A 25,407-nucleotide genomic window follows, 5' to 3' on the forward strand; every position below is an offset into this window, starting at 1 on the left:
CCACGTGAAAGAAGAGGGCTAAAGTGATAGTGTAGGACAAACAGCCGAGACTCTGAAGTGGCGAATGCTATGGAAATAGTGGGGATACGGCAGTATACGTACACAGATGCGACGACTCAAAGTAGAAGAGATACCCAGTTTCGACTGAGCAGTGGGGTAAACGATTAAGTAGTGGGGAGAAGAAGAGGAAAGGGTAGGACGGCCGGGGGCGGGCGCGCGCCACAATTCAACGAGAACAGCCGCACTCGCCACATCTGGCGAGCAACTGCCACACTATCGGCCTATATTCAAAATTTTATTCTTCCTCCCGAATTATTAACGCCGCGCGAATTAAATAGCGATCTACGTAATAGAAACAACGCAAATAAGAAAAGACATGTATTACAGGGAAAATAATGGAGAAATCTAAATTTAAGTTTCAATTTTATTGTAACAGCTAAAAAATTGTTTTTGTAAGATCTTAATGTTATTTTTTAATGACAATAAAATTTCAATGACAGATAAAGGCAAAATTTTGGAATTTTAAGAAATAAAATTTTAGATACGTAAACACAATAAATTAATCCACATGCGAAGAAGAGAGTACTGCGAAAACTGTAAAAATGTCAAAGAAATTTTGCATAAAACTCGTAAAAAAAACTCGTTTAAAGTCTTATCTGTGATGAGCAAAGAGAGCTCCGCCTCCTCAACCGTCCCCTCCGCCCCGTGTTACCCCGGAATGCCCCCCGTTTGACCAACTGGCTACTACGTCACACATGCTTCTGCTTAGAGCCGCCAACTCCAAAGGCTCTCCTCTCAGGCCGGCTCAGTGAGTTACGAGTTGCGTCCGGGTTCGCCGTACGAGCGATAACGGGGGCGTCAATCGAATCGCGATTGGGAGAGGATTCTACCTCGTGCACGCTCTTCCCTCCTTGTCTTTCTCGGCTACAGGCAACAGGTTTGAATTTATGGGACAATAAAGAGTGTGGTGCGTAGTGCGCGTCTCTCTCTCTCTCTCTCTCTCTCTCGCTCTCTGTTTCTCTCCTTTTCTCTTTTCCTTCCTTTACGCATTTCTTTCCCTCTAGGCCGCCCTTTCTCTCCTGTCCTTTCGTTGTGAAAAGAGGAGTGAGCGCGGCGAAGACTATCAAACTCTCATAAAACTGTCAACCGCGGCCACCGGGCTGACTTATGTGCGCCCCTTCCTTAGCCGCGGTTGGAGAATCACACGTTTTCAGGTTGAATCTGCGCCTCGATCTCGCGCGACGAACGCGCGACGATCCCATCGGAAACTAGACTCGTTAACGAAAGTTGTCAAGAGACGTACGCACATCTAGGAAAAGGGCGGTCGGAAGTGAGCAATCCGATCATACTCCGATTGATGGTCCCGCGTTGAAATATGCAAGTACAGCAATTTGCACTTATAAAACATACTTTTCTTCCATCTCCTGATCAAGAAGAGATACGATACGTATGATGGAGCTAAAATGGATTCGCGACGGATGAAATCGACGAAGATACGGTGATATTAATGGGCGAATCGTTTTCGGTCGATCAGTAAGGAACAATCGCGCCTTCGGTGTTCGTACCACCCCTTTTCTTTTTCGTCTGTCTTCACCGCGAGACTATACAGTAGGGGGCGCGTGCGCGCGTAGCCCCCCTCGCAAAGCGGACGGAAGACTGCTTCTTGGTGACGTCGCGGCTAGAAGGCTGCAGAGGAGAACGAGAGAGCGATCGAGATACTTCTCCCCCACCAGCGGTTTCAGGGCTCCCGAATATCTCTCCATTAGCCCCCCTGACGGTGCTATCCCCTCTCCTTGACCCCTCTCTCGCCCTCTTTCTCTCTCTTACGCACACCCCTCTCATCGGTTCCTGTCACGTCGGGTAGCAGCCGGGCAACACTACCACACGACGAGCGCCAGCGGCAGAGCGGAGACTCGCGACGGAGACGCAAGGAACGGGGTTGAAGAATCGTACGCCGACGGAGAGACCAATCAAGGTTTGACGAACGGCAGGGATTGGTCGAGGCGCTCCTCTGACACGCAGAGAGCGCGGGCACGTGACAAGCTACCGCACACACCGGCCTTCCGTTGGATCGTGGCGAAGCCTTCAGTACGATACCAACCACCCTTCGCGCACGCAACAAGAACGGCGGCGAACTCGCGTGCGGGTACACACTCTTCACCCTTTACCGTGAAGTCGAGCCTTCGACCGCGTACCGTTGCCGTTACCGCGATATATAAAGCCGTCTGTTAAGTGCAACACCTGTGACAACATTCAAGCGCAATTAATCATCGCGTAAATAATTTTAATGCGCGCACATATGTGTTACTTGGCATGTTATTTCATTGAGAAGAGACTTTACAAGGTCATCTTCAATGGGGCGCCTCGATAAGCTGTTCGTTACGCGCTACTGCACGATGGGCCCAAGAGTTCTCTGTAGGTAATCGCAACTTCTGAGCTCATAAAGAAGCAGAAGACAGTTTTATAGCCCAGGCCCACGTGGCCCTCATAAACTTGACTCGCAGGTCGGTTCGAATTCAGGCTCGACCCGCCTGCCGCCAGACGTCTGCCTCTCTCTCTCTCTCCCTCTCTCTCTCTATATTAGTACTGAACCCCTCGTTCATTATCGAATCGCTTAGGGACGTGTTTCTGTCGCGTGTAACAGGTCGTGATAGCTGTGAATCGTTCGACGAACAAGGTGAAACTTGTACTCGGAGTAGCCGGTCACGTGTGTCTGTCGCGCGATTTTTGTCATTGCAACACGATGACAAGTTTCTATACTTAATGACGACGCGCGTTGTTCAACCGCCTCAACCGATCGAACACAACGTCAGTGTTTTCGTGAATGACGGAACATAGACGTGCACGATATTGATATAGTGACGTTGACGGCAGGTGAAGGTACGTGAAGAATGAGTTCCTATCAGTTCGTCAACTCGCTCGCATCATGCTACGCGGGTCAACAGCCACAGCAACAGCCAAGACCGACCGCGAATTCACCTGGAGAACCGATGCAGGCAGCATCGCCGGCCGGTGGCGAGTACTACAATCCAAATGCAGCCTCTACCAGCTATCCTGCACCTTGTTACTCGCCTCAACAGCACTATCCTCAGCATCCTTACGCCGCACCGGCGTCGGGTATGCAGCATACAGCACCAACAGGAATGATAGACTATACTCAACTGCAGCCGCAGCCTCGGCTAAGTGCGACCACGACGTCACAACAACACGGTATGCACGCTCAACAGTCGCAACATCATCAGCAATCGCATCATCCTCAGCAACAACTTCACGCGGATCCAACGACACCTCTTCTGCAGGGTGCTTCGGCGCCCTCAGCACCGTCAACGTCCAGCTGCAAATATGCTGATTCGACATCGTCCACCAGTGTCGCATCTCCGCAAGATTTAACCACGTCTACTTCGAGAAATAGCCCAACGCCCTTAGTCGCACCTGGTACAAGTAAAGCCGCATCAGGATTGACTTCACCACCTGGTAGCTCGTCAAGGTCGTCCGTGGCTGCGTCCGCTGCTTCACCACCCAGCGGTAGCTCGAGGGGCGTCGGCGAGGGAAATTCAACGCTGACAACAGCATCTTCCGCTTCGTCGCCCGCTTCCTCTACATCCAGTACCTCTAGCACGGGTAACAATTCGTCCAACAAGGGGAACACTTCTGGCACTAACCCGCCTCAAATATATCCATGGATGAAAAGGGTTCACATTGGTCAGAGTAAGTCATTTATTTTATCTATCTTTTAAATCTTATCGCTAAAAATTATGTGCTTTCCAAAATACATCTCCTGTTTCTTCTTTTTTTGTTTGCGAATGAAACTTGCTCTTTATCTTATTAAATCGGTAAAAGAGGAGATTAATAACAATTACATTTATTTATATGTTATATTGTTAGGATTACAACTGTTTAAGAGTTAAAAAAATTCAGAGTGTTTTATTTTATAACATTTTAATAAATATATATATATTCATCTATATTAATATATTAAACAAAACATTAAATCGTACATCACATTTAAATTTTTTAATCTGACATACAATGTAATGTTTTGCTTAATATATTAATATATATGAATGTATATATCTATTCTTTTTAACTTTCGAAATGTCATCTATCTATCAAAAGCGTAGAAGTGCTAAAATACACGACCTCACAAATTTATTCCATTTGATGATAATAATCTCTACTTAAACCGTTATTCGCGTTTTAAACACGTTTTACGTTCGGTAAACAGAAATATATGAATTTTGACATCTGAAATATATTGCTTGATTTAAAACGCAAATATTTGTGAATAGTTACTTAATTTTTATGTTTTAAGTGCAGCAATATACTAACTTGCATAATGAGGCTTTCTATAACGTAATTTTTGTGTAAAAAGATTAGGAAAAGATTAGATAGGATAGACAAATAATGTTTAGTAGATTTTATACAAATAGTCGATATTCAGTATTTCTAAAGTTAAATAGATATTGTATAAGAGTAGTAGAATAACAATTAATAAATTACAGTATCTGATGTCGAAATGCGCATTACGTGCATATTAATTAAATAAAAATATATATTATACAATATATAAGGACATATATTTTGTTGTGAGATAATTACAAAATAAACATCTTTAGAGCAATGTATGAATTTTATCCACACGGATAGTGCAAGAAATATTTGACAAATTATCAATAATAATTGGAAAATATCTTTATATATATCTCTAAAATTTCTTATGTATTTTAAAATATTTAAAAGTGTGATATTATTGCAAAATAATTAATAAATTAAATTTTACGTTACTGTATCCAAAAATTTAAAGCACTTTATGAAGCAACTTTCTGATTATAATTCGTGTAAGAAAATATTTTGTATAGTACCTTGTTGAGTGTAAATATCAAACAAATATATAAATAATTGAATAAAATATAAATTAGCAATTGTCAAGTGCAAAATATTACTATATCGCTACACTTATCACGATTGAGAGCAAATAAATCAGGCATAAGACAAAGAAACAGCAGATGATTAGTAATATATTAAGCAGGGGAATAGCAATCATACACTTTGGAATAAATGTCGATAACGCAACAAAACCGCCGGTTGCGTCGCCATACACTCGTGCTCACTCTCTAGGATCGTCCGAGTATGTGCTTTATAAAACACACGGAAATGAGCTCGCGCGCGATTTGAGATACGAACGAAAGGTGGTGCGGGGGTGCGGTCAGAACGGGTAACAGTAATTCAGCAGAGACCAAGACTAGATTCACCTGCCCCCGTGGCTCAAAGAAGATAAAACAGCCGAGCGCGCTGGTCGCGCTCACATTAGTCGCCCCGCGTGATTTACTGCGCGGCCAGTATGATTCAGTCAGCGGGGAATTTGACGAAGAATTAATGGTATTATGATATCGTGTGTAACTCTATGTATGTGCGCCCGGGCCATAAATCAGGCTGCATTGTAAGGCGCGGGGGGTTGCCTTCTCCTTCTAGTTCTCTCGGGTTAGCTCGAACGAGGGCCTCAGATCGTTCGGCTCGGCCCCCAAACGGGATACGCAGCTCAGATCGTTCTCTTGTACAAGTTTTGGCTTCCTCTCCCAATCGTTCGCATGATGCCCGCTTGGTTAATACAGCATCCTTTTACTTCGGTTTATGTCCCTCGCCACGATTATTTCGCGTACGCTTCGATTCGCGAGAAGCGAAAGTACAAGCAAATTCGTCGTTTTTCATCGGTTATAGCAACATCATTTTGTAAAGACAAAGCCTTATAGGTATATATTTAGCATGATGTGTATCTTAACTACCTGAACGATTACCAATTTCCAATTTTAATGGAATTCTAGCTATAATTAAACTGTGAAGCAATAGTGATTCAAATTCGATAGTGATGCAAAACTTCAAGAGTGTTTACCGATGAATTATAATTACTTATAATACTGAGGATTAATGAAAATAATAAAAAATTAATTTATATGGCAAGCAAATAAAATAGAAATTTTTTAAAAGTCTGAAAAATACGATTAGGTAAATTATATGGTTTATAATGAATAAACATTATTATAAATTTTACTAACACAAGAATATAATTACTGCGTAGCTAAGAATAACAGTAAAGTAAAATCATAAATTTTGTGCGAATGTATGGAATACATTGGTTCTGGGAACACATTTGAAATAGTTATCTATTGATCAATTAGGATTGCTTTCTAACATCTTCAACGCCTTTGTCTAAATTTTTAACATTTTCTGACAAAATTAACCCTTTTCTACCTCGGTTGAAATGAATTTCAAGGACAAGATTTCTTTCATAAAGAAAAACTTATTTAAAATTTAAAGTAGATTAACGGTTGTTGTTATACATTTGTACATGAAATAAGTATGAGAGATTTACGAAACTTATTTGAACAAACACGTAGAAATCAAAACTGTAAGTAAAATAATACAACAATTACAAATGAAAATAAATAATTCATATCTACATTAAGAAGAAAATAATTGATTCGTCGAGGTTAATGCTTAACACAAGACATTCCGTTTAGACTTCGTCCAGCCGTTCCGACGCTTTTGAATCGGCTGCTTTTTCTGATGCATAAACGTTTGAACACTATATTTGAAAAAATAAACTGTTCATTAATAGCCAAAAGAACGAATGAGAGAATCTGGCTTACTCGAAATAGTACATTAACGTATGATTTTACTACTTTGTTCTATAAAAGAAACATTTTTTATCAGAATGTATATATAATTATTAGTTTTAATATATTTATTATATTATTCTGTAATACGTAAACACGCAATGAAATCTTAGTCATATATTGCCTTTACGATAAGAATATTTTAATAAACACATTTTTTCACTTAAGAGAGAAGGTACAAAATTAAATTTATAATTAAGTTTAACATAAATGTTTTAATAACATTAAAACATCATAGGATATAATTTATGACTTTATAAATAATTTATTTGAAGCGCTTATATATGATACTGATAATTATTTAAAAGAATTATTATTTACATAAATGTTAGCATAATTATTTGTGGATTATTAACATGTAGGTAATCTGGAATAAAATGCAAAGGATGAAAAGATATTTTAAAATGAGATTAGGCAAGTGGAGGGCAGATTTACTTCAAAAAAGTATAATTACATACTAGTTATATAAATAAAGCTGACGTAAGAGACCGCGAGGAACAATTATACTTTTTCATTAAATCTTATCAATAAAAAATAAAACCACAATCTCTCTATTATTGTAAAAGATTTATCCTTGATATGTTTGCTATTTGCACGTAAAAAATTCCCTTCGCCACTTTAAATTATTGTAATTTTCGAATATCAGAAGACACTTTTCAATAAAAATTGAAAAGTATTTGTATAAATCTAGAACAATTTCTTGAATTTTTTACAGTGTACTATACTATTTCGAAAATTGTAAAAATTATCCGGAATACGACCTTGCTGCCGGCAAATCACGCAGCTACAAGCATGTGGGTCATCTTCGGGATAAGTAGCAAGTCGGAGATAAGTCCGAGATAAGTAGCTATCATCTGACGAGCAGCAAACGTGAATAAACATGCAATTGATGTGTGAAATGAACAGTTCTGCAGTTGATTTCCGAAATATCGACCTGCGTGTATGCGAGTGGGTGCCGTAGCCCCTGTTTAGATAAGCAGAAGGTCGTTTTCGTCATGGAGTCTGTAATTATGGGCCGATCATTCCGCTATAAATAAGGATGTGCGGAGCGCCGCGAGGAAAGGCACGTTTCTGTGTCCCGATTGATAGATGGCTACCAACGTGATTCCCAACGTACGAATCCCCCACGCCGGAAGGGTAGACAGTCGAACCAGTGGAACTGGATCTCACTTAATGCCCTTAGCACATTTACACGTCATAAATATGTGATAGTTGGCGGAACAATTTTCTTGTCGAGGAATGGCGTCTACAAATGATTTAAATGAACCATGATATTATGTCAAGCTTTCTTGATTGCCATTTTATTCGATTAATTTGTCATAATTCTACATGCGCTAAAGTTCCATATATTTATGCTAATAACGAAGAAATAGAAAACGGTTTTTTGTTTATTGCATTTTACATGTTGGATTCAATATAGTGCAAATAAAATAAGTATAGCGCCTTAAGCAAATATGCACGTACATATGTATATATACGTATGGTTACGGCGTTCTAACAGGAGAAGGAGATACGAGGACGAGCTTCAAAGAACTGGTTTTACTAACTACATAGCATACTGCATTTTTACGCCGACGAAAATGTTTTTATCCCGAGATACTTAATCAATCCACGCCATACGTACGTTCTAAGACATTAGGATTAGTAAAATCTAGGATTGTTCGTCATCGTCTCAAAATAATTCACAATCATATTTCTTTAGAAAATTCATATAATATAAACATACAACATAGCATATTTTTCCTTGAATTTATAAATATAAAGTTGATCGTTAATTTAATAATAAAATAAACTAACATTTAAAAAATAAAAATGTTATTTTTTATTAATTAATGTAATAATATGATACATAATTACCATAAAATATTGATGATAAAAAAATAATGATAGTATTATTAAATTATTAATATTATTCGTCTCTTATATTTAAATAAAAATGTTATCTTTTATTAATTAATGTAATAATATGATACATAATTACCATAAAATATTGATGATAAAAAAATAATGATAGTATTATTAAATTATTAATATTATTCGTCTCTTATATTTAAATACTATACATAGCGCAGCATACATACGTATGTTAAATATGTTTTAAATCAACGAAATATACTCTACTTCAAAGTCTAATAATTCATAAAAATATGCAATTTTTTGTTGTGCAATTTTTTTAATTCATGACTCTTAATTATGATTGTGATGAATTAGTTGAAGCGAAATGTGTTGCACAAAGAGAAGAAAGTTACCATCGTTACTGCAGTTTGCGTATAACCGCGGGAAGAGCGCGAATCACTTATTAGGACATAAATTTTCATTGCAAGCGCCTAGTGCAAACGGGATGAGCCGATGGGGTAATGGATGTGTGCCGGGGGCGAAGTGGGCCGCCTGTTGCTGCGTGGCCCGGTCGCCACGGGGATCCTTGATCCTTATGCTCCTGCAGTCGCCCTTTCGGCCGACAAACCCTCCCCGAGGAGAAGATTCCCTCTTCTGAAAATTTACGAGCTAACGCTGAATGGCGTAGTAAAGGGCGACGCCGCCGGTACACACATTTCGTGGTTTTGTCACAACGCGTGAATCAAAAAACTGCTCCGCAAAAATAACCGCAAATATTTTGTTTTTCTTCACCGTATATCATGAGATTTTTCTAGATTTCGAGAAAACGTTTCGCGCTATTTAACACGACACTGATTACATCCGCAATAATATTTGCAAAAGGGAGCGTAGAAGAAGAACGAGAGATGCAAATACTTAAAAACAATATTGAGAGAGTGAATATCAGAAAACAACTAAAAGCAATAATAATAAATCCAAATTAATTTGTTTTTTTTAAATAAAACCAGTTCTATAACTATATCTCTTTTAGATTAGATTAGATTAGATTGTAACAATGAGATAACTATATTAAATATAAATAGTCATACATCTATAATTTTATGCATATATTTCCTATATACGCATTATTAATATCGCGATAACATTTCAGCACCTTCTAGAAGTTTTGCTAATGATTATTAACAACGCTCCTTTCGCGACGGGCGATTATTGCAAGCCGCGGTAATGCAAGAATCGTGCGGAAGCGTCATCGTCCGTCGCGACAACTCGATTTAGAAGATACACATAAGTTGCATGCAATGTATAATAGTCGCACATATACCGCACGGCCCGAGCACGGATGTGCCAGTGATAAATAAATCACGCGAAGATCAACGATTCTGTGCACTTACATCATCCTTTTAAAATGTACAGCCTAATGTGATGTAATCAAATTCTCGGCCGTTTTGCTCTGTCCGCCGCAAAACAAACTGTACTGTGAAATATATCCGGCGTAAATCAGATGTAGATATTTGTCATTCGTTACTATTACTTAAGATACTCAGACGTCCCTTCTTTTTTATACATATAAAATTACTAAATTATAATTATTTAAATTCTCAAATAACTATAATCTTAGCTAAATAATCCTTAGTTTTTTTTTAATAGATAGAGAGACAAAGAAATTGTATATATATAGAAATGAGGAATTCATAACTTTTTCCAAATTATTTTGTTTCATATGGCTAATTGCGGTAACAGGATCTCATATAAATTATAATTGAAACAAATTCCAGCTCAAATAATAAAATAATATGTTTACACTAAATATATTGCTGTTGCTGGGCACTACATAATAAAAGTACTAGTAATTTAAATTTATATAATCGATGTAACCTTTTATATTAAAATCTGTTTGTGGAAGAATTTCGTTAACGCGTCTCGCAATTCCTTTAAAATCGCACATAAGTAATTATTAAATATTCAACCATTTCGTTAGAGATGTGAAATCGTCAATGCAGCTTTTTCTATTGAGATCTATTTTTTCAGGGACTAACATAGAATTTTTCCACGCTTCATTATCTTACTCTGATGTTTCAATCCATGAAAGTATAAACGCATATTTTGTCATGGCAAGTGCCTCGTACGGAATCACGCTCAGCACACAACTCCCCTTTTTGCTTCTGGTGTAACTATTTCGGTCCTACTCGTTCAACTCATCGAAAGTAACACGGAGAGAAAATACCTTCTACTAGAGAAGCTTTTTATAAAAGAAATTTTAGAGAAACTCTTCAAACACAAAAAAGTATAGCTATGCTGACATTCCTATAGGTATATTATACATTATAAACGAGTAATAATTATATATTGAATTCTTTTAATAAGATGTGAAATAAAAGTAACGTATATGAAAATTTATCGCTGTTAATAAAATATGTTCGATGCATCTCCATTCTACTAAACATTCCTTCATAAGCATGTAACTATTTACGAGAAAGGAATGGAATTATGACTTAATGAAGATATACAATCGCGATTTTTTTTCTCCCTGTTACACTGTGAGAAAATCATGGGCAAAGATAGATTTTGGACGGGAACAGCTTTATTCCGCGGTGATGTTCTGGGTAAAGCGTGTTTGGGTGGTGTAGTGGCGGTCCTACGTATACCCCAGCGACTCAGGACCATAAATAAATGCTTGCGCGAGGCTTATATACTAGAGGCGTTCTGAGGGCTTGCGGCACCACTCGTGTGGGGTAACTAGGAGGAACGCCATGGACGATCAGAACGGACAGCCTCCTAAGAGGAGCAACCTAACGTAGGAGCATAGGTACTGCATGATTCATAGAGGACGTGGTGTAGAGTCCCAGAAAAGGACACGTGCTCCCGATGAGATTTATCCACCCGACGCGGCGAATGTTACGCGAAACGAGGGACAAATGGCGTTTGTCGCAGCTGTCGATGGATTGGATTTTATGACATTTTGGGTGGATAAAATGTTACTGCCGCACGTAATAATCTTGCACGTATGTAGTTTCAAAAGGATAAAAAGTTACAAGTACATCATTGTTGAAACGTAGTCTGATTATACTTGCCGCTTTCACTTTATCCACGATTTTTTTTACGGTACGAAACGCGTGAGAGGCTTGACGCGTCATCGAAAAAAAAAAAAAAAAAAAAAAAAATTATAAATGCGCGAGCCCGTCGAATGAAAATTACGCATTTGCATTTTCTCCTAGCTCTCGATGGGAATAAATCAATTCGCATAGGTGACACGCACGAAATGTATATATGCAGACACGTACACGCGTATGTGGCTTCGCACGCCTGTGTGGTTTTGTTCGACCTTAGGCAGCTCGCATCACCGCGACGCACTGTACTCAGACACGTAGAGAGTCGCAGCTGACTGTATTGTTCCCGCTGAAGGTAAGTCATTAATTTTCTCAGCGGCAGAACGTTCTACGCGGTCCAATACATGTACGTCGCGGACACACGTGTATATATGTGTCCGAATGGCCGTACGAACATTTATGGAACGCTGATGCCTACTTCGCACGCTAATAGCGGTATATTCCTCATGCTCATGATTATTGTCAATTAACAGTTTAAGAGGTCTCTAAAACGGGCTATCGTTGGATTCTCAGTGGGACCATCAAAGTTCGTGACATCAAAAACTTTGTTCTTTTATTGGTCCACGCTAGTAGATAGAATGGAATTCTCGTCTCTTTTAATTGTTATTAATCAAAAGTTAAATCAAAAGTCCTTTGATTTTGAGGAATCCGCTTTTGGTGTTTTAGAGCATTGATCATGAGAGATGATGGTATCGCGAAAACGCGCTAAGATGGAACAATGTGCGTGGGAGATGATCGAAAATCGGACAAGAGGAGGACCATCGCGCATCGGTCCAAATGATATGCGTGTGTATACCCTCGAAGGAAGATAATGCATTCGGAAGGTTGTCGGTAGGTTTGAGTCGCGTGTGTCGGACGCGGCGGTCGGACCGTCGTCTGATGGATGGAGACGCGTAGCCTCTATCCCTATTCTTCCTCAATCCGAGTACTCCGGGCCCTTCAGCGTTCCTCCTCCGATATATACGCGCGCGATCACGTCTTGTGCCTCTCTTTCATTCGGTTGTATAAAGTAACCCCTCGGAGAGACGACAGTTTCTTGCGCGACCGGGCTCGTGCGCGCACACATACACGATACAAAGGATATACGATGCGCGAATTCAATCCATGAGCGGCGAGAGAATGGATAATATGTTATTCTCGGTTCTATCAATCCCGCGGAGATGACCTAGGGTAAAAGAGGAGAAGCTAATTTTAGTCGAATGACGGTTTAGGGAGGCACACGCTTCGCTACGAAAGATTTATCGAAAAGCGATAGGGATCAGCATACTTTCGACTGTTCTTCGCATATAATATTTAAACCGGTCGAAACCTTGTGCACGCGAGTTAAACTTCGCACAGCATCTTCGAGCAACGGATACTCACTGTTTCGCATTCGGCAGGACATTCCGGAGTTCAAGGTCATCAGGACTTCAAAGCACGTACCTCAATATTCTCATGGTTCATGCGCCATGTATAAAAGAGACGAAAGAAAGACTGTACTGGCTTTTGTATGCTGTCAGCGAGTACAAAGTGCAAAATGAAGGAAGGGAGGTAGACGTGCACGACGGTGGGGACGACGAGGCGTTAATTGAATTTGAGTCCGCGCGGATTATTGTGAAGCGTTTAAAGCGGCCAGAAACAAACCTATTTGCGTCAGAGAGCTTTCTCGTGGAAGATAACAAATGATCCGCGGAACGTCCGCTGCGCAAACTTCGGCATAAAAGCTTCAGCAAGGCTGCCACTCTCTTTCTCCCCTTTTCTGCATCCCCCCCTTCCTCCTCCATTTTCGCACCCTTCGTTCTTTCGTCACCTCGTTTCCAGCATCTCTTCTAACTGAATCCAGCCCTTGAAACCACTTGCTACTCCCATTTGAATTGAAAAGCAATAGTTTTTGAATCTATTTATAACTGTCCAATGCACACATGGATGCGTCTGGTAGAAAGCGTCGTTGACCCAATTCGAATATCGCATCTCTCTTTTTGTAAATAAATTTTCCGCTGTAAAAGAATTCTTTCCAGTTCTATCATCGCCATTCTTCGTGACAGAATACGTCAGCTCGACCTACTTATATCGCGTGTCTATCTTTTAATTTTAGCAACGGTTATAAAATGTCACGTAAAAATAACAAACATGTGACACCCTCATTAACGTATGGAGGAAATCCTCTGAGCTATGATTGAGCGTAACAGTCGCCAATAAAAGGATTTCCGTGCTCCACAAGTAGACTAGAAATTAATAGATTCTTTTGAAAGAGCGACTAACTTCATGTAGGTACCTCCGAAGATTTATAACCAGCAACTTTCCGCGGTGTGGTCCGAGCGTGTCAGCTGTATACCGATCGAAATAGATCCCGCGGATTCCGGTCTGAGCTCGAGGCGACAGGTCTCAGTGTCCGAACGTTTGGTAACAGGTGGACCGTAGACACCTAGAAGCCCGATCAACTCGCGATCATCTAACATCGTTCTCGGTCACCTTCCTCGTCGTGGAATGTTAGACCGTTGATTTCGCTCGAGGAAGGCCGATCTTCGGCCCGCGATTGGTCGTCAGCTGCGCAAGTACGGATAGGTCACAAATCAGCTCCGAACGGAGGCTGACTGACGGAACGCGCGGAGCCGCCTGTAGATAAATTTAAATTGTGCGTGGATTACGTTTGCTATATATCGCTAGCCACGACGCAACGTTTCAACGAAAATTCATGAGCGCCACTGGCTATTCATACTGGCGGTGAGCCAGACGGAGGCGTGCGTATCGGATAATCTCCTATCATTGCTCCGACATCGGTGGGCCTTACTAAAGTCTTTAACTTGTATACAAATTAGTACCAATCTCTATGTTCTAGGATAAGAATATTATGAAACAAATTACAAATTATTATTAAGTTCAAATATTATAGCCTTTATATTTTACATTAAATAATTATCTGTCAGTACATGCGATTATAATACAATTTTTTGTAAACACATCTACAACTTTTGTTTACATGATTCTCATGTGGAGAAGAAGAGATTATTTTCAAATTTGGCGTATAATTTATTAAAACAGATAAAATCTTCGCAACAAGACAATCAAAAAATTTATACCATGATAAACATCTTGAAATTATTAAAGTTATATTAAGTTTTTGAAATATACGTATAATATGAATACAAATGATAACTTTTCTTCTTCTCGTTGTTCTGAGAAATTCGTAGAATAAAAAACGAATTAAAGAGAACACTGACTACAAGCCTGTCATTAGTAACGTAGAACTCGGACAGAGCAGAAAACGAAGACGGGATATGCCAGCCACGCGATACCACTAGCTGAATGTCTCAGCTGAAACAGTGACAACTTTTAAGGGGACACTATCTTGTATGGTCGAACAAGAGATCTTGAAGCCTTAGACCACCTATGCTATAGAGATGCAATCGTAATTGCATAATAGCCGCGGTGAACTGCTCGGGATATTTATGAACCTCTCATTTTCTTTTGTCAGTAGTGCCGATGCACTGTTTGAACAGGGTGTTGGATATTATAATTTTGAACATCGTCCGCTTTGTAACAGCATTTGCATTGTAAATGGAATTATCTTATTTCTATTATGCAATTAATGTTTTTGCTTAAATAAAGTTCGAAGAATTTGAAAGTTTTTCCATTTCTTGCATGGATTTTTTCACAAAGTATGATAAGTATGATGATTGCATAAGTACTACTTCTGATCAGATTCGACATACAATCTTGAAAAAGCAATGGTATATCAAAAGTTACACGAAACATTTCTTTGAAAATTTTAGAGATGTTTTTTTCATATCCTCCTACATGTACGTATATAAGTGCTTCACTATAAAAATTTAGAGACTACAAAAAAGTAAGGCATAGATAATCGAACTTGTACGTGATTAAACTCATTTAAACATGATTCATTAACACCGTGAGCAATTGGCGTCTGATATATCCAATGGTAACGAGATTTAAAACAATTCTCGCTGTTCATTACGTCGCGAAACTTATAGATTTTTATTAGTTTCTTTGGGATTCTTAAATCGATTGTAGAGATGGAAAGAATTGATACGGCCGTACTTGAGCTCTCGTATCAGATAACCATTCAGATATATGCTGGGGGTTGGGGGTAGTACAAGAGTTCTATATATACTTTCGTGGAACTTGCTCCCGACCGACATACTGAACTTATACCTATACGTGTATACAAATGCACATCGCATACCTATCTACTCGCACTCGCGGAATGCACAATACAGCGTGGTTGCGATCGCGAGATATTTTGATTTTTTTCTCAGCACCTAATCTACAATCTATCATGAATAGTGATATGTAATACTTCTGATCTACACAATGGCAAAGTATTCAATATCCCTTATTCTATTTTATAGGCGAACAAACAAACAATAAGAAACAGTATATTTTTTTATTCGAATTATATATGAAATAATAGTTTGGATATTTCAAATGTAAAATTCCGAATGTAAAATGTTATTATTAATATATTTTGAACAAAATTTCTTCTGTGTGTATAAACTATACTTCAATTAATATTTACTTTCAAAAAAGTATAGTATTCCTTTTTTATATTTTTTTATTATAACTATACTTAATAATAATTGTATCCTTTTATATTTAAACAAAATATTACTAGTTAAGTATATCAATATCAATTTTTCTGATTAAATCTAATTATTATAAAAATAAAACTTTTAACATTACTTTAAATACGAAGCGTCACTACGGTCTGAATGTTAAGATGTTGAATTATTATATATATTCATTTAAATGAATTAATTTCAGAAATTATAATTGCGTACCGATATGGTTGTCAGACTTTTAATGCAATATATATATCGGTCTGAAATATTAATAATCTCTCCAAAAATTTCCCTAATTTAATCTTAAAAAACTGTAATAAACTTGCGAAAAATATTGCCTCGGCCAAGAGTCGAACCCGGATCTCTTGCATAAAACTTTCAAATTTATGATAATCTATACACATCTTAATTTTTTTAATATATAGCTTAATATACATATATGTATATACAATTCCCCCCCAAATATTCAATAATAATTATATATTTTCAATAGTGTTTACGCTTTAATTAACAAAAGATTTTCCATGTACATTTTTTCTTCATCATGTATAACTAAAAAAGATGTACATTTAGCGTATGTAATAAAACTTATGCGTTCTGCAAGAAACCAAAGGAGTCATAACAAAGAAGAGCTCAAGTCAGAGTGTGTATTAAAAACTAAGATCAAAATCAGGCATACTGAGAACACGCCATGGAGTCGCGCGGGATTTTATCCCAGTCACGTGTTATTCATCCTTAACCAGCCGATCTGTCAGTCAAGCAGACAGAGCAGTCGTCAGACTGGCAGTCGGTGACACGTTTCGTACAGAGTTCGGTGCAAATACACGCACACTCCGCGTTCTATTAAGAGCGAGGCACGAAAAGGCTAGACGACACGAGGTGACATCGAGATGGGTGACACGACATGGCCCTGCGCTTAGCCCGCCTCAGTCTTACAACGACGACAGCTATGCGCACCTCTTCGGCCCGAACATCTCTCATTGCGTGATAGACATGCTAAACGTTTTTATTTCAATCTTTATCCGTTCGTTAAAGCTTGTGTATCTCGATGAGAAACTCGAGAATCGTGTATACAGAGTTAACTTAATCACCATTATATGTACTGAGAAAAATGGTTTGATTGAAAATGAACAAACTAGAACATTCTGATTAAGGCCCAGTTCCACAACTCACGGTTAACTCTTAACCGAGGTTCAACTTATTCATTGTCTCTTTCCAATTCTCGAATTGGAAAGAGATGAGAAATAAATTGAACTTCGGTTGAGAGTTAACCGTGAGTTGTGGAACTGGGCCTAAATCAATCAGAATTCTGATTATCTCAACAAGAATTATCTGATTAAATTTACTAGAAAATTTTCTGGTTAAATTTACTAAAATTCTAGTGTAGATTACCGGAATTTTGATTGATATAATCAGAATCTTCTGATTTGTCCATTTTCAACCAAACATTTACGAATAACTTATTTAAAAATCTACGTTTTACTATATTATAGCAACGGTGACTTCTCTACTGTTTGGATTAAAACATTAAGTAATTATTAGATAAAACGTTTAGGTGAACACAAAAAATAAATAACAATATATCTTTCTATGTATTTTTTCTTTTAGTTTATTATATAAATTTGCATATTTAAAGCGATGTAATTATTATTGATCGATAATTATAATGCATAATTACACTGCAGTAAACACTATGAGTGACATAATGTGATCGATTGACTAACAACATAAATAATTATCGCTAACCAGATAATTTTATGAGATTTTGAAATAAATATATGTATAATATTGCTTAATCAACTTTCTACATAATTAATTACTTACTCTTTTGCTTATGCAAGTAATACATTTATAATAATTGTATCTTGTTTTTCCGATCAGTTATTTTCCGAAGAAAGTAAAATTGTGAAATTATAAAGGAGAATCTTCCGCATCCTCACAGGGATGAATTGACAAATTAATGTGCGAAGTGCTCCCATTGCATCTGTTTAAGATTCAATGCGATTACGAAATTTATTACTGAGAGATATATAACGCAAGTCATGCGTATGATTACGGAAATTCAAGTTACAATAACATATTGGCTTGTACTCCCCTCGATGCTTTAGAATTTATAGTGCGAGAATAACTACTGAGATCGCGCCAGATAGAATCTAAATGCTAATTAAACAGGTGTGCCTGACATGCGTGAAATTTAATCGGGTCAGCGATTACCGCGGTACTTTAATGCATCAAAAGATATCACTAAAAATAATAAATCACGAGTACATCAAAGATAAAATAATATTCAATAATTTAACACACACAACTCGCGCATATACACACACACACATACAATTGTATCATTGTGAGATTACTTTCATTGACTATGATTACTCCTGCGCATGTTCTTTAGGGATGATAAAAACTCCGAACCTGTTATAGACATCAAGCAAAGCGTTGTGAGCGTATCGAGATCTCTCTTGTGGTATTAGTTGGAATTAACATGGCGCGCCTAAGAAACATATTTCAATCGTATATGAGCATCGTTGAGAGCTTTCTCACTAGCCTTCACCGAGTACATTCCTTTACACACCAACGTATATAGTATGGATGTCGACAAGATACCAATAGTACAATTTATCACCAAAAAAGATGAAAAAGCATGTTTTAAAAAAGATTTATTCTCTTATAGTTTCATATTTTGTAACTTTATTTAACAAAGCAAAAGGAAGAAAAAGAGATATATGTGCTTATGTTGAAAAGGTTACCGGAATGCAAATCTATGTATAATGAGACAATAAAAAGAAATTAATGAATTTTGATAAGTGTGTGATAATAAATTTAGTCAATGAAAAATATGAGAATTAATTGAAAAATTTTCAAAAACAACAAACTAAAAGTTTTGCAGAGAATTTGTTTTATTGTCAGATTATTTTTAGTTAGCGAACAGGGGTATTGTATAATAATGCGAGTGACCGAAAAAGAAATTCCGTTTGTCTGTTACAAAACGGGTAGGTGCGCTGGATAAACGATATGCAGACCGAACGAGTCCGTGTCCAGACAACCAGAACACTATTTATTAAAAAGTCAGGCCACACGACCCAGCGACGTGTTACATCGGGAGGAAAGCGATAACACCGGACGAAGGGTCCTGTCATTAAGCCCGGTAGGAGCTTCGTTGTTCAACGCTCGCTGGTTGCCGTCCTCTGCGAAAACGCTTTTCACTCTCGTGAAAGTGCCCAGTTCGTGCTGCTCAGAGCCGTGGAACGAATCTTTAAACGTACTGTTATCAATGTTATGCGTAAACGCTCGAAATACGGGATAATCACACATGCAAAAGAGCTACTTTCGGAACAATGGGAAATATTTATATACGAGAACATTCTTGTTCTTGTTCTTGTTCTTTTTCTCTTCTTCTTCAACTTATCATACGTTTTATTGCATTTTTTCTCTTATGCATACACAAGTACGAGTCAGCAGATTTAAATGATTTATTTATCCCGCGATTATTACTACTTCCTACTTAGTTACGTCTTTTTATTTGGACTATTTTCGTCAATTTCTTCCTCTTGTTTCACGCTATTAATAGCTATCTATTATAGCTGTAAATGAGCCGACTCTTTAATATCCGCAATGACCCATGCTCACAACGAACTTGAAAACACGAACAAATGGCACCTTTACACGCGTATAACACCTGCTAAAACAGCGAACCGAAGCCCAGTGCTGCGGAAGAAGGGTAGAAATTATTAGTATAACGACTACATGGAAATACGATACGAATGCTATACGGAAATTATACAAATATCTCTAAAAATAAGATTATAATGCAACGAAGGACCATTTGTATCAATAAAATTTAAGAAAAACGTTATTTCTCACATTATTGTGATATACTTATATAAAATATATTTACTACCTTATCTTTTAATTTTTAGAATGATTATGTGTTTTTGTACTTGACGTAATACGCTATGTAATTATGTTAAATTACCATCTTAGATTTAAAAATAATCTACATAACGATACATATTATATCAAATTAAGATTGTATCAATTTGATATAACGAAGATTCATGCGGCGATTATATCATATACTGTAAGTGACATTGAGACTGAGTCAAAACTCATTTCTAGTGTTGTTCGGTGCAGTCAAAGGTAATTTTTGCAAGTAGAGGTGTAACAGGCGGAGTATCGTAATAATAGCGTTGCAAAATTATTTATGGCCGAGGCGTGCAAAGCAAATAGGTAAAACAGCTGCCAAGTTGACCAGTTCGCAATCTAGTAGCACTGGCGCAGGCATTAACCACAACTCGTTGAAATAATTAACGAGGTCGTCACGCGTTGCACGCGCTTAGACCTTTAGTAACATATACGCATCGCCTGTGCTTTTTATTCAATCTTTCGCACTTTTCCACTCGTGGTCTGTCCGCGATAAGATCCACGGTTTAAAAAAACATGATTTATCTCAAACATTACACTTTGTACATATCAAGTCTTATTTAAAGATACGCGCAGCGTTTGCGAGGAACGAATGTAACAATTTATCTTTATCAGTTTAGCAGCTCTCTTTCTACAAAGATTATATTTATCTATAAAGATTATATATGTCATCTACATTTGTACATTCTTGTCACGAAATGATGAAAACTGTTGGTTTCTAGGCACGGTGAACGCGAACGGTGAGACGAAACGACAAAGGACCTCGTACACCAGGTATCAGACGCTGGAGCTGGAGAAAGAGTTTCACTTCAATCGCTATCTGACAAGGCGGCGTCGCATCGAGATCGCGCATGCTCTCTGTCTCACGGAACGTCAGATAAAGATCTGGTTCCAGAATCGGCGTATGAAGTGGAAGAAGGAGCACAAGATGGCGAGCATGAACATCGTGCCGTACCACATGTCGCCGTACGGGCACCCTTACCAGTTCGCGCCCCACCCCGGCCAGTTCGCTCACTTGGCCACATAGGACGAGTTCTCGCCCGCCGAGCTCGGAGCACACGCTGTCCGGTTCCCCGGGATGTACGGCGAGCAGAACTTCTAAAAGGCTTTTTCCGCCTTGGACCCCGCGCTACGTCATGACGCTGTCACTTGTGACTTGGCGGGGTCGAGGGGGACTTCACTTCCAGTAGTGACACATGGTGCGTTCCGCTGATTCCGCAATGCCGATGGTTGGATTGTCGCCTGAGGAGCGAGAGATCGTATCCTTCTTTCGCAGGTCAATAACGTACTTAAATTATTTACGCGTTTGTCGTCGGTTTGTGCATAACATTCGGTTTAACTGTCGGAAGAAGAACTTCATCGAGAAGCACGAAAGAGAACGATTTCTTTCCTTCCTGAAACTGAGCAGAAACAATCCGTTCTCGCTCGCTTTCGATCTGCGGATACGCAAGTATTGTCCCTGCACGACTTCGAAGTTGAAGAAAAGCCAAAATTTTCTGCATATATAGCGCCGTGCGCCCGATTTAATAGACTGGACGCGCTCCGAGGGACTCTCACGCACGTGATTATTAATAATAAAATATTAATAATGATGCTAACTGTGCGGATGAGAGGCCACCTCAGCGGGTGAGATAAAACCGAATCTCTAGTTTAAGATGTAGAAATCAACGACCTAAGTAATTAATTGGTTAAATAACGAATTAATTATCTTGTCTTGGCTGCACACTGTTTCACGTGAAATCGGTCGACTGATTGATTAAAAATAGGATTGGAGTATGTGCTTGTGTATTTATTTATTGTTACTTCTTCTATGCGTCATTCACTTATTTTTGGCTCTTTCCGAACGTATTTATAGAAAAAGGCTTGCAAAAAAACTCAAAGTTTAACATTAAAAGAAACATATTTTCACGTTCAAAAAAAATCTCTGTATCATAGTTCGTAAGACTACTAATACTTAAATTATTCTTCACTGGTCTTGAAGGGAGAAGAAAATTAGAAATTCATGTTGATTGCGTATAAATTATGCAGGCTTTATGAAATATTCTTAGAAAATAAGAATTAATAGAATAACATCAGGATATTCGTACAGCATAATTTGCATGTGATTAAAATAGTACGATTATTGTGGTTAATACCTACAGAAATAATTGTAACTAAAACAATTTTTACATCCGTGTATTTATAATATTTATAATATTATAATATTATAATATAAATAAAATTATATATATATATATATATATATATATATATATAATATTATAATATTTTTCATATCAAATGCCTCAATACATTTTATCTCCTCTTCATATACCTTTTTGTTCTCTATCATTATGCAGTGCTAAAAATAATTTAAAAAATCCTAAAATGATAAATCTTTTTTGAAAATTAATGTATATTCGTATCATACGATTTGCATTTGTTTTATTCTAGAATATTATTAATGAAACGGTGGACAGCTACGACCCTGCATCCTTTTGTACATAATTTGCAGCATAATATAACCAATGTCTCTCTGGAGCAGCCACGTTGTTCCTATATTGTCGATACGTAGGGAAATCTCGCGTGGAAATTACTATTCATTTTATCTTACCGCATCAAGCATTTTATCGCGATGATTGATACATGAACAAATGAACTACTATTGTTTCTCGCGCATCGACTATAGTAACTTTAATCCACATAGGAACTTATTAGTTTCCATAACCATAGTTTTAAAAAGTCCGAGCTATTAAATAAAAAAAAATGAAAAGGAAATGTTTCATGCGGTCGAATGGGATAAGTGACCCCGGATGCATTGTGAGTACGTCTACGTCTGACTTCGATGGTGCAATGTATGTGCATGTAGCGCTGAATATCTAACGCAAAATTGCATGCACGTGCTGCCTGATTACGCGTATTTATCGGCACAGGATATACGTAAATGTGTGGTTGAGTGTAACAAGAGAAACGTATTACCCTGTATGATTTAATAAGAAAGATGTAAGAAATAAAATTGGTATCGACTAGTTAACCGGGAAGTGAGCGCAAATGTGTAAACTAATTAGCTAGTACTTGAGTAATTGATTATCTTGTGATACAACAGAGAGGAAAAGCAGTCGCTCTAATGCTTATTGAATTGTCATAACCGCGCGTTACGCGATGCAAATTCGGAAGAATACAGGGAATTTAGTATGTGTGTATGTTGTTCGAGATTCTAAGCGGTACAAGCGAGAGAAGAAACAAATAAAGAAGAGACTTTCTAGCTAGGCTAGCACATTGAATTGTACATAATTATTAAATATATAATGCGATATCTCGAACGAGACGTTATTATTGTACGAGGCGTTAACGAAAGAAGACTTTCCTTTTGTCCATATAAATTGATGAGTTACATTAACATTATAAGAAATTATTCACGATTAGAAAATATTTTGCATTTATTTTTCAATTAATTTGAAATAAGTAAAATAATTTCGGGACCGTCGTTTAGAGATTGTACAAAAAATTTATTTATTTCTTACAAAAATGCTGTCAAGAATAACATAATTTTTTTTCTTCGTTATCGCCTGGTACGTTATATGGATATTTAAATAAAGCATAGTGAGCATTATTATATTATTATTATTAATAATATTATTATTATCATTATCATTATTGAAAGTCTTGATATTATCTTTATTATTGTATTGAGAGTGAGTCTGTTGCTTATGATTTGGTCGAGTGTTAATATTGTATTTTATTTGTTTCGTTATTATTATTTTTTTGTTATTTACGCCGCGTGTCGTACAACACGTCCCGTACCTATGAATGATGTGCACAAATAATGCAAGATTTGCATTACTCTTTTACACGAGATTGCGGGATACGTAGCCGTGCTATCTCAATGCTTATCAAAAATCGATTCAGAGTCGTTCGTAGCCTGTACCCGCAGTTTGGCGAAGTAAGAGACGAAATGGAAATCGCAGATATTTACTATTTATTCGTCAGGTGCAAAGATGTGCGTTCTCTCCAAGTTAAATTAAGCTCAAGTATTACGTTCGCGTAGCGTCACTCAAATGTTATTTCATTCCATGTAATATACGTAAAATAGTCTAACTAAAAATATTTACTTATTACATCTACGTAATCTAGAGCACCGTACGTGTAAGATCCGTATAATTAAATATAATTTAAATTGTAATTATTAAATGGTATGACGTACAGAAATCATTGATGTACATTTCTTTTTTGGAACCTGTAAGACCAAAAGAATTAATCATCGATTTTGATAACGCTCTCAATACAAGGTGTGTAAAAATATTGAATACTAATTATTTTACAAATTAGTTGAATACGTTACGCTATGGTAACAAAGAGAAGCGGACCGACAATGTTATACATTTATAATCACGACGCACCGCAATAATTATTATGTTTATAATTGCTGATACAATACTTTAACGCGTGCGCTTTATTGCTTAAACGTGAAACATGATAACGTTCATGTTGAAGAACTGCGGCGCGTGATGACCACGCGAGGTTATCTAACCGCGATACAAATTTCTCTTTAACTTAATAACGCATTTCATTATTTTAATTAGACAAATGTACTGAACTAAACCGTCCGCGGAAAACTAGATTATTAGTCAAATTTTAATTAATGGCGCTGACCTCAAATCGCATTAATTATGTATAAAATTAATTAGCCTCGGGGGGGATTTAATCGCAAAATTTAATTATCCAGCTGACATTCGTAAGTGTACGCACGCTTGATCACGGACAGTTCACATTTTATTCATCCTGAAAGGATTGCCGATAAGAATCGCGTATCGGCAGCAGAGAGTCGAGTGTGATAAAGCAAAGTCACACCCTCAAAAACTACCGAAGCGGACAGGAGTCGTATAACAAGAAAACAAGAGAAGAAACAAGTCTTAACGCAAGTCACGATCCGTTACAAGACTCACTCAAACGACTAAGATCGTCTAAGCTACCGACGATGACGACGCGTATTCGATTGGCTTCGTAGGTGCACCTTTGTTAGGGACTGCGGCAAGGTAACCGTGACTTTCGGTGTATAGTCCGTAACGGAATACTGGTATAAAGAGGCGCTATGGCGCCAGCCTACCGTAAGGTCATGACCTCTCGATTAAATCAGACTGCTCTTCTATCAGAAAGTATAAGTACGGACTCTCTAGAATTCCTAAGTTGAATGTACTTCGACATCACGATAATTAACTCGCTTATCCCTGCTCGTGCACATAATTTGCGTGCAGCAGTAAATTTAAACAATGTATTTTGCATTAAAGCAATCTTGTCTTTATTTGATCAACGCCGCATATACTGTTT

The 25,407-nt window shown here is 37.6% G+C and overlaps 1 protein-coding gene across 2 annotated transcripts; it reads left to right on the forward strand.

Annotated features, from left to right (window-relative positions):
- Positions 1 to 833: 833 nt before the first annotated feature.
- LOC108766363 (Sex combs reduced) lies at positions 834 to 22,183 on the forward strand. Of its 2 annotated transcripts, XM_018515617.1 has the most exons (3): positions 834 to 967; positions 2,645 to 3,708; positions 20,823 to 22,183. In XM_018515617.1, exons 2-3 carry the CDS (start codon positions 2,892 to 2,894, stop codon positions 21,125 to 21,127), a joined length of 1,122 nt encoding a protein of 373 aa, XP_018371119.1. In that variant the 5' UTR covers positions 834 to 967; positions 2,645 to 2,891; the 3' UTR covers positions 21,128 to 22,183. The 2 variants fall into 2 exon arrangements, with proteins under 2 accessions (XP_018371119.1, XP_018371118.1); XM_018515616.1 differs by having other exon boundaries at positions 834 to 3,708.
- Positions 22,184 to 25,407: the final 3,224 nt, after the last annotated feature.

Source organism: Trachymyrmex cornetzi, unplaced genomic scaffold (assembly GCF_001594075.2).
Source record: "Trachymyrmex cornetzi isolate Tcor2-1 unplaced genomic scaffold, Tcor1.1 scaffold579, whole genome shotgun sequence".
Classification (NCBI taxonomy): domain Eukaryota; kingdom Metazoa; phylum Arthropoda; class Insecta; order Hymenoptera; family Formicidae; genus Trachymyrmex; species Trachymyrmex cornetzi.

Excerpts from the sequence above, each read along its gene's own strand:
- LOC108766363 (XM_018515616.1), top strand. The coding sequence starts at position 2,892 with ATGAGTTCCTATCAGTTCGTCAACTCGCTCGCATCATGCTACGCGGGT. Across the intron at positions 3,709-20,822 it reads AAGGGTTCACATTGGTCAGA|GCACGGTGAACGCGAACGGT; the intron begins GTAAGTCATTTA and ends GTTGGTTTCTAG.